Here is a 15,078-nt window from a genome sequence, read left to right as displayed (position 1 = left end):
AGGGGTGCAGCGGTGTTGAACTCAGTATAAAGTGCAACATCTGTGGTCGCTTGCAGTGTGAAGCACAGCTGGAGATGGTGGTAGAGCCCAACGCTTATACAAGTGCCTAGTGGCTTGGATGCCTACTAAGACAATGGTGGACCTGAATTCTAGGCACATCTCAACCTGAAGTCATTCAAATTCACATCTCCCATGTCCAAGGAGAGTGCCCTGACCACTAGGCTGGGTGGGGAACACCCTCCATGTCTCCTGTTGGTTAGGGGGTCCAAAAGAAGAACAAGAAGATGTGATGCAACTCTGGCATGGAGATGAGGGCAGTCTCTTGGGGGAGAAGGGGAGGGCATCTCAGACTCCAGCCCCTGTTGTAAGGATTATTTCAGATTTTGAACCAACAACTGTCTAATGCAAAATGCATAAATGATCCCAGAAGTAAGGGCCAGAACCTAGGGCCTAACAGTTTTTGAGTGAACACCCACATTAAGTCTTCAGTGAGGCTAGTAAAAATGTTCACTTGTGTGAAATGCCTGGGCACAGCTTGATCACAGCATCTTACAACTTTTCATGTCTGCTGCCTTCACAAATGACTTTCTGTATATGAAAGATTACACTCTTGTCACAACCAATGCCTTTCCACCTATTCTCCAAAGGACATGAGGATGCATTCTGCATCTACTTTGTAACTAAAATGAGTCTTCTGAAGTCCACCAAAACTTGTCCAAACCTGCCTCTCAAAACACGTGGCTATGAAGAACCAGATTTTTTCACTTTCTGAGTGAAACACAATAAATGCCTTCCTATTACCTTCTCTGTACCTGTACCTGCTCAGGAGACAAATTTGCATCTGTATCTGAACTCCCTCCAGCTTGAGCAGTGGAATTACAAACATCTGAACTCAATGCTGAATATTTATTTTGGATAATTAATGAACAGCATAAAAATTGCTGACATTAACCTTCATTGGAAAAATTGGTTTTAATGGGTCCCATAAAATCTTCTATTGATGTTGGCTTCATAAAGTTCCATATTGACTTTAGCTAAGGCTATAACTTTTATCAATACTGTCAACAATTAATATTGACTAATCAAGGTATCCTGCAAACTGAGCCATTGCATTAGGTTACTTTATGCTGCCATTAGCAAAATTCCACGTCCTCTGAAATCTCTCTCTCATAAATCTGGGGGTCTCAAAATAACCTAGCTGACAGCTTAGGCCAGAAGGGCCCACGTCAATAAACCTTAGTTGCAAAACAGGAAAACCAACAGCAACCTCTACATTTTCTAAACTAGACATTTAAAATGGGCTCAAGTTGGCTTCCACATGTGCAACTACAGCTATCTACATACAAAGAATGGGCTTGTGAACATTTCTCACAGCTTCATTTGCACTAACATGTGCCATAATTGATGTGCACAAGCCTGGTTTTCGTTCACTATATGCTCACAGGTGGCAGTTTGCTCAGGACAAGAGGACAGGGCTCTGCACTTGTTCCCATTCTCTTCTTCCTCTGTACTTTCTGTCTGGGCAACCTCATCTGCAAATACTACTTCTACTGCCCGCTCTATGCCAATGAATTACAGATTTACTTCTCTTCTCCAGATCTGCTTCCTTCTCTCTAAACAATAATATTGGCCTGTCCCTAAAATCCCCTTGTGGACATCTCTCCAGTAGCTCAAGCTCAAAATGGCTAAAACTTAACTCTTAATCTTTTCCTCAATAACCCTGCCATGTCCTTTTCCTGCCAACATGCACATTGTCACCATCCTGCCCATCATTTAGGCCTGCAACTTGTTTGTCATCTTCAATTCAGACTTGTTTCTAGATCTTTGCATCTGCATAGATTTCTTTTTTTGCATAATATATGCAACATGCTATTCTTACTACCATCTAACCACCTATTCCCTTCTGGGCTCATATCTTTTTTGTATATAAAATTCTTTCAAGTATGGGCAATCTTTTTTGTTCTATATTTGTATAATATGTAGCACTATAGAGCCTTGGTCTATAATTGGGGTTGTTGGCTCCCACCGTACTCCTAGATAACAGCTTCTGCAACTTTCAATCTGTGCACCAATGCTAACGTGTTAGCATTTCACATGCAAATGATCTGAATGCATGTGTGCACAGAGAGGCTACAGTACAGAATCCCCTATCATTAGATATTTAAAAGACTTTAGGAGACTAAGGTGAATAAAAGATTTACATTTTGTGGTTTACTTTTGGCACACGACAAAAGAAAAACATGGAGGATATAACATATGACAGACACAGGATTAGGGAATGGAATAGGAATGCCTGTGTTTTATTTATTCATTCAATTAAAGATCCAGGAGAAAGTCCAAAACCTAAAACCCTGGAACTTCTGCCCCCTACCATCGCTCAGGTTTTGGATCAAAATAATAGGCAATACACAGGGCAAGGCCGTATCTCTTGCCATGGCACTGAAAAATTTGTGTGCTCTAACAAATGCAAACCTGCGGAGAACGTAGCACTTAGGGAGTTTAAGAACAACTGCAAAGATACTACTACTACTACTAATAATAAAAGAAAACCTTTCCTATACCCTTTTAATGGAGGGCTGTTTATCTCTGAATCTTGCCTAACATATCATTATTACTGAACAGAAGCTTAATAGGTTTCAACTGTAATTTGTTGGAGTTAAACATACAATCATGTGGGTGGCGTATGCCTTACCATGTCATGGCTTCCCAAGTAAAAATTATCATCATTTGTCACTAGAAAACAGTGGCATGAAGCAGAAAGGGAACAAGCAATAGAGTCATGTCATCTCAGCCGTCTGTGCTGAGCTCAAGTTCCTCCATGGCTGGTACAAAGCATCTATATTAAGAAACAGGCTGTGCAGTAATTGAATTAAAGGTGCAAAGGCATATCTGGCTGCGTGAACACCAGGGTCAAATCACAACGGTATAAAAATCCTCTCTCCTTCTTAAGCTGCTTCACAGAACTGCTGACCAAAAAGTTCACACTACAGCCACCCCAACCACACGTATGCAGGACTCTCTGTGGCTGGGGACCGCGCGGCTACAAAGATAAAAATCCATGACCTTCAGGTTGGAAGAAAAGGTTGCTAAAAATATTTCACGGTCGCTTCTCTCAGAAAGCAGCCGGCCTATTTACATAAATGGAGGGAAGGGAACTTATTTGCTCAAATATCTGCAGAAGAGAAGTGTGTTGTGGGGGAGGAAGAGGGGGGTCTAAATGCTTTTTGTCTGAAGTGCTCCTATGAAAAGTGGAGAGAATATCACACAGCCATTTAATGATCTCCAGTTCTGTGATGAGTAAGTAGGTGCTTCTCTCACAGTTCATTAATGAATATTTTGCAAGACAGTATAAAAGGCCCTGACACCGGGCTGTGAAGAGAAGAGCAGTTTCTCTTAGCTGGATCAGAAATCAAGGATGATTAAAATGACAAAGAGAGACACTTTTGATAGCTTGATGCCACTCACCGGTTTCGGTGTTTTCATGCTCCGTGTCGGTAAGCGTGAGGTTGGAGTTGGCGCGGCTCGACAAACAGGAGCTGCGGCCCGACTTGGTGCTGCGCCCCCAGAGTCTCACCGGGGGCTCTGGGGACATGGCTGCATCGGCCTCCGTGTCAGCATCGGAGCCGGCACTGATCGAGTAGCCGCAGTGGGGCAGCCCCATCTCAGTCCTGTATAAAGTCCCATGGGTGGGGTTCACATCCTCCAGGCCCAGCTCTCGCAGAGAGAAGTTGGCTCCTAGGAGAAAACAAAGCCTTGTGGTTATTTTCTAACAATCTTCTGTCTAATATAAGCAGGCAAGTGCCCTAAGCATACCCCCAAGATAGAGCAGCTCCTCAGTTCTAATCTCCCTATTGATGTTGACTTGCTTTTTGACTTTTAATCTTTCCCTCAGTAACCCTGCCATGTCCTTTTCCTGCCAACATGGACACTGTCACCATCCTGCCCATCATTTAGGCCTGCAACTTGTTTGTCATCTTCAATTCAGACTTGTTTCTAGATCGTTGCATTGCAATAGATTTCTTTTTCTGCATAATATATGCAAAACGCTATTTTTATTACCATCTAACCATTTAAAATTCCCTTCTGGGCTCATATCTTTTTTGTACATAAAATTCTTTCAAGTATGGGCAATCTTTTTTTGTTCTATATTTGTATAGTATGTAGCACTATAGAGCCTTGGTCTATAATTGGGGTTCTTGGCTCCCACCATACTCCTAGATAACAGCTTCTGCAACTTTCAATCTGTGCAGCAATGCTAATGTGGTAGCATTTCACATGCAAATGATCTGTATGTACAGAGTTGCATGTGTGCATAGAGAGCCTTTGGTTATTGAGTCAGGCCCAAAATGCTCCCAACTGGCCTCTGACTTTTGGTGCCTTATCTGGGACATCCTGATGTTCAGAGGTGGCAAGCTCTCGCAGCTTCCACTGACTTCAATGGCGATTGTCGATGCTCAGCACCTCTGACAATTGAGCCCTTAGTTTCTCATGTTGGGTACCCAGAAGTGAAGACACCTAATGTTAGGAAAACATTTTAAAAATGGTTCTGACCATTTCTGTTTCGGTTTTATGATTTGGAAAATTACCTCCCTCTCATATGAGGATAAAGTGAGTGATTTGAACAGTGCTAGGGATATGACAAACGCCAAAGAGATGCTAATTATCAGTAGTGTTGCCCCCAAAGTGATAAGATCAGAGGCATAACCGGTAAGGCTTGTGCCCTGGGCAGCTGCTGTGGGAGGAGGTGTTGGTCAACAGCCAGAGAGTTAACGCAGACGCTACAAAATACTCAGACCCTCTCTCAGTCCCTTCCTGCAGCCACCACCCCACCTCATCCTCATCGCCAAGCACACCGATTCCCATCAAATACTATTTTCAGTGGTAACAAAGATAGTGAGAGCTGTGTCAACCTCTTGGCTGTGGCCACACAACACCTCCCTCCTCCTGCAGTAGTAGTATCTTTAATGGGGAATGGTGAGAGGACCAGGGATACTGGTACACAAGCCCCTAGCTGCTCCCTCAGCTGCAAGAGAGAAATAGCTCTGATTCTTGCCCCATCTCTGAGTGCCCTTAGTTTCTGTGACTGGTGGCAGGGGACAACTGTGGATCTGGTAGTGCATTAGGGAAGCGCTGCCATTAAATCCATTCTGATGCCCCCAGGTCAGGACCGGAGAGCCTGGTTTTCTCTGATAAAAAAAAAAAATCCCAATTTTCACATTAAAAAAAGTAACGCAAAATCCACATTTTTCCATGATTAAAATGAAATGCCACTAATACACACACACACACACACACACACACACACACACACACACACACACACACACAGAGTGGTGTCTCATTTTGATCATGGAAAAATGTGGATTTGGGTTACTTTTTTTAACCCCAAAATTGTTGGATTTTTTTTTTTCCCATCAGAGAAAACCAGGATCCCTGGTCATCATTTAAGTTACTCTATTGAATAAGATATTTTCTATAGGTGCCAACGTATTACTCTGTGCATTATGCATTAAAGAACACTGAGTTCTTGGAACTGGTGAGTAAAACATGTGTCTCTGCTATCTTTTTTCATATTGTGCCACAAATACTTATGATAACAAATACAATTTCTGTTCTTGTACTTTTCTCTGTGTAGGCTATCATGGTACTAACATTTCAAGTAATTGACTGAGCTCTTTTGTCCTTGGCTCCTTTGAATCCTTCCTTATTTATTCATAAATAGCCTCAGTGGATGGTTTATCATTCACTATTCCACCTTCCCCAAGAAACATGATGCACAATGCTAACACAGCTGAAGCGCAGAACTGGAAGCCTATATTTGTAGGCAGCTTCCTGTGTGATACCAGGCAAAACACTAGACCTCTCTGAACCTCAATTTTCCCATCTGTAAAATGGGAGTAATTTCTACTGTTAGCAGAACATAGGAAAATTAGTATCAAGTATAATTTCTACTCCCTTAGAATAGACTTTACACCTATCAAGATACTGAACATTGATGAGCTAAATTGAGCATTAGCATTTCAGATTTATACAATTTGGATTTAGTTATAAAAGATATTTATATTTTATATAAGATAGTATATTATATAATATAAAATTAATATATAATATTTTATATTTTATATCATATAAGATAGTATAGTATATAATATAAAATTAATATTTAATATTTTATATTTTATAAATCCGAAATAAGTTGTACAAATAAATTAAGGAAACTACCAGAGAGGTTAGCTGATTTGTCCAGCACCAAAGAGTGGCAGAATTTCTGCCTCTTGGTCTCTTCCTCTAATTACCAGACACTGTTACCCCACCAGAAATAATCAAACAATCCACCGGCTCTTAGGAAAAGTAACACAAAGTGGGAAATGAAGAGCAGGAGTCAGGATTGCATTGTGAATCTTGACTGAAAGGGGATGACCCATTTAAGGCAGAAACTTCCTGGAGTGCTGATTTAGCGACGGATTCCTTGGCTCTCAGGGCAGATACGGGGATCATCGAAACTGCTTCTTGCAGGGTCAAGGTTTTCTTTGGAGGTTTTGCATCCAAGTGCGAATCACTCACCAGGCAGCTTAATTTATATGCTATGACATGATCATAGCAGAGGTTATTCAGCTGCAAACAGATGCACTTGTTTAGCTGGCTAAAAATATAACCTGAAAAATGACTTTTGAGTTTGTTTCTAGTTACCTGCAGAGCTTCATAAGCAGCCCAAGTCAGTGTGAACGAGGCTTCAAATATTAGCACGCTCTGTTCAGGAAGGTGTGCTAGAGTGTTTGGGAGAGCCATGAGAGGTGCCATTCAGATCCACTTCTGCACATTTGTTTATTCGTTTACACCCTCCATTGTCAGCATCCAGTCTCCTTAAAAGATGGTGGCATCCGGTGAATGGCTTTATCGGCATTGCGCATTTATCTCGCACAATGCGCCCCTAGTATGTCACAATCGGCTGGAGTCAGGGAACTTGCTGTAACACCGGGGGCTGTAATTCCCGTGTCTTGGCCAGATTTCAGTTTGGGTCGTTATGTTCTGCCTAACGAACCTCTCCTGCGGTTTCCCGTGGATACGGTGTTCCTCTCTTCCTGTTGCTATGCACTGTTGAAGGGCAGCCCTGTTTCTCCTCTGAAGCAGCGGGATAACAATGGCGGACCAAATGATTCGTAGAGTTGAAGAGCTGACTTCTGAACTGTTATTTAGCAAAATCCTTATTTCCTGCAAACTCTCACTGTACGGCACAGTTTGTTTGGACAATAAGCTAGAAAAGCACTGTGCAAAAGTGCCAGAATAAATCACTTAATGAATCAGAGGGGAAGAAATTGCTTCAGTTCTTTTTCAAAGAGCATGGGCCAAGACCAAATCCCTTACATCTAAACCCAGGATCCGGTTTCAGACTAGGTCACAGCTTGAACCTCCTTCTCTGAGGTGAGTCTGAATGAGGGTCGCCAACTCCCCCGGATTGCCCTGGAGTCTCCAGGAATTAGATAGAAAGCTCCAGGAGAGTCCCCTGGGAGATAAGTGATAGGGCATTCATTAAAATAAATATTAAATGTTGAAACTTATTTATACAGTAATGCAGTGGGTTTTTAAAATGTAATAGTCATGTGCATTTGCCTTCCTGATGTAAAGTTTTAAAGTATAGTAGAACAGGCATTAATAACAAGACGTCGTGTGATGAAGCTTCCCAGAATACATTCAGCTGGAGTTGGCGATCCTAATCTGAATTCATGAGCTTGGGAAAGATGTGGGCCAACGACTATGATCAGGCATGCTTGATTCTGCCCATTAGACACAAAGTTCAGCACTGGACTTCAAGTTTGGGTTCAGCACCATGTTTCATTCCCTACTTCAAAGCCAAGCTAAAGCTTGCAATTCTCCTCACTCGTTCATGCATTGACATTAAATTGTCTATTTCTAGGAAAGTGCCCCAAACTACAAACAATAGTGTTTTACTGTTCTGAGCCATATTCTGGATTTTGTGGTTTACAGATGCAGAAGAGCTGGCTCACCACAAGGCCCCTTCCAGGGGGTAAACCTGCCTACAACAATGCTAAACACACGACTGGCATTTTCTTTTTTCTTCCCGAGACAGAAATATCTGCCGAAGTCTGTTAGCTCTACCGTTGTCTGTGAAAAAGGGAGAGGGGAAGGAGCTCTGAACTGAAAGAGTGTGGAAAACAAGGGACTTAACGCCAGTCCTAAATAAAATTCAGCGAAGAAACTCCCTGACGTGGGAAGGAAATGAGCTTGGTTCACCTAGTTTAAAAGCGCTGGTCTGCAGTGCGCTGAGTACATCAGCTGTTCATGAACTTCACACCTTTTTAATTAACTAAAATAGATGAAGTTTTCTGACAGGGTTGACAGGGAGGGATACTCGGGGTATGCTCTAGTAAACTGTAAGGTCCAGGCTGGAGATTTCAGAGCAAGCGTGTGATAAATCAATCCAGATGCTGGTGCCGCTGCTCAACTGTGGGAGAAACCTTCACTCCCGTTCCACTGCCTTATCCAGCAAGCGAACGTGAGCAGCGTGAACAACAGGGGCACCTGCATCTCCTCAGAGACGTAGCATTTGTCCACCCCACTAGCTTGTGCTTTCGTTCGGATCCCAGAATAATTATTAGGCCAACACCAGACAGTTTAATCTTTTGCTTTGTCCTCCACGGTACTGATGTGAGCCCCACTGATCCACTGTGGCAAGTTCAACCTCTCTCTGCCACCAAACACACTCTACAATGTCAAACACATCAATGTGCAGCTTGAGTTATATTTTCCAGCAGAGCAGCTCATAAATTATGAAAAAATGACTGCTACAATTAACTCAAAATCAAATTTATTTGCAATAAACAGCATGAGATGCATTGATTTTCATATTCTACGCTCACTGTAGCCTTTTAAGCTGGGAGAACTCAAGTCAATAAAAGGAAGATAATAAATATCTGAGACTTTTTAATTCAGGTCTGGTCTATTTTTTGCTATGCTGACTAGCACCGCTGACTTTCTTGGCACTTGCGCTCTGGCTAAAACAATTTTAATGCTGACTTGTTTATTTACTGAATTTATTCAGTCAATTCAGATGTTTCCCTCCTCTGCCTCCCAAGACAACTCTGGAAAAAAAAAATACATTTGTCTTGTTGGTGTCAAGCAAAAAAATACCAGAAGCTAACGGGGCCCAGTTCTTAGCAGGTATAAACTGATGTACCTCCATTAAAGTCACAGAATGATGCTGATTTCCACCCGCTGGGAAGGAAATAGATCATGAAGTCTAAGGGCTAATTGTTACCACTGGTCAAGCCTAATTGTGCTGTGAAGGAGACAGGACATTTCAAGAACAGTGGAAATGGATGAAAATTATGGAATGAAAAATCTGTGGGTAGTCAATTAGTCAGACATGGCGACGGGATGCCTAGACCAGTTGTGTGACCTTCTCCAAACCTCATCACTTCTGCTGGATTCAGTTTATCCGTCTTGAATAATGCACATCTACCACATGGGGTGAACATACTGCATTTAAGGAGCAATCCCTCACATGCTGAGGAACAGATTCAATTACCTGAAAGGCCTTCTCTTTTCCTTCCTTGGAGATTATGATGTTCTTTTGAGTTGCTAGATGGGAAGGTGTTATCTAATTGCAAAGTATTATTAAAAGCATGTAAGGGTACTTTATTGTGCCATTAACTACTGCCCATTACAGGCTTTTTGTGGGCTTTATACATGCTATTTCCTTAGGTGCGCATAAAAAACACACTTGCAGATGAAACACTGAAAGCTCTGGAAGTGAGCTGGATAAGTGCAGTTGTGCATATCCACTTTTGAGAACCCAGCTCTCACTTACACTACCAGCTGCCTCTGGATCTGCTTTGAGAGACCTGGAGGAGAAAAACACCCTGTCTGCACTGCTGCAGGAAAGCCACCCTTAAAAACAGCAGGAAGGACAACCTCAGGGCAGCTTCCCTGCCTCCTACATGGGTTTGGCATATGCATAGTAGGAGCAGTTGGATATGAAGGTACTTCTTAGCACTGCTCTCATAGGCTAAGTACAGACAGTAAAAAAGACCAAGGATGAACTGATTCAATCTTTGCAGGTTTCTGTGAACTGCTTAGATTGAACCAATGAGAAAGTAAACTGAAGTTCACTTCTCAAACCCGAAAGGAAGCCAGACCCTTGCAGTGGCCCATACCAGGAGCGCTAGAGCATGCCTCCCAGCCTGCCGGCCACTGCAGAGAGCCAGGAGCCGGGCGATTCCCCCAGCCAGGCCCTCTCTTCAACCAGCTGAGGACGGGGCATGGGGGGAAAGCACTCCCCACCGGACCCCCAGCCGGGGTCTCCCTGGCATCAGGGAAGAGGGGAAGCTCCCTCTCTCTCAGTCCAGGCTGGCTGAGGACGGGGTGTCGGGGGGAACCCTCCCCTCCCCACGCCGCCTGTCACTGCATCCCCAGCCAGGGTCTCCCCAGCACAGCGGGAAGCAGGGGAGAGGGGAAGCCCCCAGCAGGGCCTTTTTCCAACTCTTCCTCCCCGCAACACCCGGAGCCAGGAGTCAAGCCAATCACCCAGCCATGCACCCTCATTATCCAGCAGGCCAGCTGAGGAGGGAGTGTGTGGGGTGGAAAACAACCCTCACCCGGTTCTGGACCCCCAGCCAGACTGTGCGGGGAAGCACGCAATGGAGACTGCTTTTCCCCTCCACTCCCTCCTCAGCTGGCCTGCCAGCCGGGGAGGGGATGTGTCTGGGTGATCACCCTAGATCCCAGCTTGGGCAGGGACCAAAGCCCCCACTGTAGGTGATCACCCCACCACAGCCCCTCCCTTGCCGGGAGATGGGAAGAAAGCAGTCCCTGCTCTCTCCCCTCCCCGTCGCCACCATTCTAGCCCCCCTGCCAGGCCGTGTCCGGGACACAGGGTGGAGCCTGCAATGGGGGCTTTACTCCCCACACCTGAACTGGGAGCCAGCATGATCACCCACCCATGCCCTTCCTGAGCTGGCAATATACACATACCAGCATGCATGCATGCACACACATAAACAATAAAAAGGGAAAATGCCCCGCTCCTTGCTCCCCGCTCAGCTCTGGATTCTTAGCCAGGCTGTGCTCAGCATATGAGGGGCGGGGAGGGGAAAGCCTGTAGTTGGGGCTTTACTCCCCCCAACACACACATCTGGGAGCTGAGTTGATTCCCCTGGCTGAGAAGGGAATGAAGCCAGGGGAATCGCCCAGCTACTGACAGCTGAGGGCCGGGCGGGCTATGCGACGCTAGAGCACAGTGCACAGGCCAGGGCTGCACAGCATCCTGGGATGCTGGAGGACTTTGAGTGAAGTTGAATCAGGAGGGGATCTGGGATAGAAGTTCCTAGTGAAGTCTGATACATCCTAAATCAGTTAATCAGTCAGTCAGATCAGTGAGTAGCAGTCTGATACTACATCCATCCAGGTTTATCTTAAACCAGTTTCAGCCATTTTGAAAGCAGTTTAAGTGCACTGAACTTCTGTACGTTTACAGGTTTAAACCAGTTCCTGATCACTTAAACCAGTTTATGTGCGACTTCTGTCCCTAGCCATAAGCACCGTGAGAGCCCATTAGATCCACCTCTGTCGGTCTTTCCATTCGCTGTATCACCCCCTGCACCTCCACTCCCTCTGGTTACCCATTTCAGGAGTACAAAGGTGTGTCTCTAGCATGGGCAGGCACATATCCATGCGCCGGCTTCAATCTAGCTAGCACAAGTGATAGCTGTGAAGATGTGGCAGCACCTAGAATCTCTGCTTATACAATATGATGGATGCCCAACCCCAGGCACCTGCACTCCTACTGTTACCCACCCAAGCTAAATTCAAGTCATCTCATTAATGCCAATGTGCTCTACAGTGGCATCACTGCTTGCTGAGTAGCCATATGTGCTCTCTGTGGAGTGTCACTTTTCCATGTCACTCCTACTCAAGAAGTGTGGCAGTAGCTAGAGATGCCCATCATAAGTGTCGTCTTTACTTCCAACTACAGCATGCTGCTTTGTCTCTCTTCCTCTCCTATTCTGTGCAATGTCATAAAGACATTTTCTGGCTTTTTGGTCTCACAATCCTTTAGCGCTCTGAGTAATTCCCCCTGCCCACCCTTCGACCTCAGCACAGAGTTGATTAACTCACACTGCTTACAGCAGCACCTGCTGAAATGTGCTTACCTGTTCGGCAAAATTCATCAGCCTCCTGGTGTACCATGTCTTTGACCCGATTACTGTAGGTCAACCTGGAATCTTGATCATAAGCTTTCAGAGTCTCACTGGAGCTGTAGGACTTCTGGGGTATTTTGTTATCTTCGCTCTCTGCCGAAGAGCTGGTGTAGCGGCGCTCTGTGTCGCGGCGCCTGGTCAGAGATCGGTACGGTTTCCTTTCCTTCACATCCATGGCCCCCTCGTCTGAGTCTTCAACATTAAAATTATAGTGTCTGTGTGGCAACTGGATTGGAATAATCTAAGAATGAAATTAAAAGACATGGGTCATTCCACCAGACAGCAGGAGGCTGATCTCTCAGTTTCAGCTACTTACACATACAAAAGAAAGGTTGCCCTTACAGAGTAGAGCAGAGGCTGTCTGTACTCCCGGGGGTACATGGGAAGGCCCCAGGGGTTACGTGAAGCTGGCGGTGCAAAGAAGTGGTGCAGGAAGCCTGCCACCACCATCAACTACTCTGTGTCACCGCCATGTGCCGCGTCCTCGCGCTGGTAGCTTCCCCGCCCCACCACTCCCTGGCCATCCGTTAGCACCTCCCCACCACATCCAGAAGGGAGTACACTCTAGAAGGGGTACCCACCAGAAGGGGTACACTCCTTGAAAAAGTTTGAAAACCCCTGGACTAGAGGGAAATCCACTTCTCACGATCGCCAGTTAAAGGAAAGGATCGATTGTGTGGGTAGGTCCCAAACCATTCCTGATGCCTCTTCCTTAGAGCCACAGCTGCTACACACACTTTTTGAATCTCTTTGAAGTACGCATGTAGAGATTTGCAAAAGTTCCTGGGAATTTTGGGTGCCTCATGTTTACTGTAACCAGCTTCAGACACCTTATAGGAGCCCTATTTCCAAAAAGTGCTGGGTATTTCCAAAAAGCCCTATTTCCATCAAGTGCTGGAAGTGGGAACACACTATGATGTCTCAATTTGGGAACAAAAAATCTGAGGTACCCAAGTTACTAGATGCTTCTGGAAAGGTTGGCCTATATTTTCAAGGCTGCCTTTATGTAGCATTTAAGAAAGTAAATGGGAGAAAGCATGTACATCTGCAAAACCAAGCAGCTAAAGAGATGGAAAGAAGAAGAATGAAGGGTGAGTTTTAGAAGGCTACCTAGACAAAGATACCTTCAGATGCGATGCACTTCTTTTCACCTATTGTTTTAAATGCAACAGAGTTGGGAAGCTGCATATAAAACATATCACTCTGATTTGTAAATGAATAGTTTGGATTTTGCTCTTGGAGAGTTGGTCCAGGCAGCAGTATACACATACCAGCATGCACGCACGCACATAAACAATAAAGATATGAGAAAGAAAACACTTATTAAAAAACATGTTGTCAAATGTCTTAATTATTGAAGTACATCAGCTGTTCATTGTACTTTAATTAAATGCAACATAAGTTATAGAGGGGAAAAAAATCAATACATATTGTAGTAACAGCAGTGAAATATGTTTCTTTGCATCCAAACTGATTTTCAGTGGGAAGAAAAAAGATAAATACTGAAGACAGGTTTAAACAATTGTGGCTGGGTAATCTCTGGGGATGAGACCACTGCTAACATTAAACGTACAGGAATCGAGGACAGTCGGTATCTTTGAATGGCAGGCTAATAAACTTGTTATTTTCTTCTATTTCTTGACAGTAGAGATGGCAAGAGAAACCTTCTCTTTTGGGGACTTTCCATATCAACTTTAACAGCAAACAGTTTAAAAATGAAAATATACTCATTGTTCACCCTCACCTTGGTGTGTGTCACAAAATTAGAAGACAAATTTTAGATCTCTGATGATAATTAAAAGGGGCAAAGATCACAATCACACAGAAATCAGACAACTGGCTTTAAGGGAAAACCTTCATCTCTGGCATGAAAGGGAAACATGGTTGTGGGGTAGATGATGATCACTCATGAGATCTCTAAAGGGTGAAGTTAGCAACAAAATCTAAAAACAAAGCAAACCCGTGCTTCCACCTTTAATTCAGCCACCTGGGACTAGTATCTGCAACACAGTTAGACATTCGTGGCCGAGAGAATGCATTCTGTCTCTCTGATGACTACTATGTTCCTGGTATTCGCAGCAATCTGGACCGGTACATTTTGTTGTTGTTTTTGCGGCTCCTGTGTCGTATGAAAGATGCTGCATGGAGAGTCTGATAATCTACACAGCCAAGTCACTATACAGCGACTTGCAGGTGGCATCCGCTCTTAGCAGAGGAGGGCTAGATCACCAGGCCAGTAGGAGAGTCCCGAAACCAAAGAGATAGGGCAGGATAAAGTGGGACCAGGAGATGACAGTGAAAGGGTTACTCTAGATCCAGGGAGGGAGCGGCGCGGTGTGGTGCATCTGCCGCCGTTCCTGTTCAGGCCTGACAGGAGCTGTTCTCTGGGTTTTCCTGGCATTTTGCCCCTAGAATGTGCCATTCACTTGGCAGTGGCTACGACACTGGATGTGAACCCGTTCTCTTGTTAATTGGCTTAAATAAAGGAACTTTTCTTTTTTTTCATGCTGGAGCTCATTCAAATTTACTCCAAATATGGTGTCAGGCCCCTGGACTCTAGGGTTAAAGTGGCAAAATTTCCAGATTTCAACCTAGCCAAGATTTCAAAACCTCACCCCTTCTTTAACTGTAAAACATTTAGACTATGTATGCTGAATGAGAAAGGGTATTTGTCTTCCTCACAACAGTGATCCCGACTTGCATGTGGGTCAAATATCTCTGGCTTTAAATCAGAAAAAGTATTTTGGCACAGGCTTAAATTTAAGCAGGTGCTTAAATTCCACCAAGCCCAATGACTTAGGCACATGTTGAAGCATTTTGCTCTGAATGGATTCAACTTCTCACCTGCTTAAAGTTAATG

General features: G+C 44.3%; 1 protein-coding gene across 5 annotated transcripts in view; it reads right to left on the bottom strand.

Moving 5' to 3' along the window:
- TENM4 (teneurin transmembrane protein 4) overlaps positions 1–15,078 on the bottom strand; it is a 766,508-nt gene that overhangs the window by 415,994 nt on the left and 335,436 nt on the right. For all 5 annotated transcript variants that reach the window (XM_059722139.1, XM_019493579.2, XM_059722142.1 and 2 more), the window contains 2 exons: positions 12,171–12,459; positions 3,466–3,735 (listed from right to left, as the gene is read on the bottom strand). In XM_059722139.1, coding sequence (XP_059578122.1) covers positions 3,466–3,735; positions 12,171–12,393 — 493 coding nt within the window. In that variant the 5' untranslated portion in view covers positions 12,394–12,459. The remainder of the gene's footprint in view (positions 1–3,465; positions 3,736–12,170; positions 12,460–15,078) is intronic.

This window comes from Alligator mississippiensis, chromosome 1 (assembly GCF_030867095.1).
Source record: "Alligator mississippiensis isolate rAllMis1 chromosome 1, rAllMis1, whole genome shotgun sequence".
In the NCBI taxonomy this organism is placed as follows: domain Eukaryota; kingdom Metazoa; phylum Chordata; order Crocodylia; family Alligatoridae; genus Alligator; species Alligator mississippiensis.
Note: the sequence above shows the minus strand (reverse complement) of the source record. Positions and strands in the feature narration are given on the sequence as shown.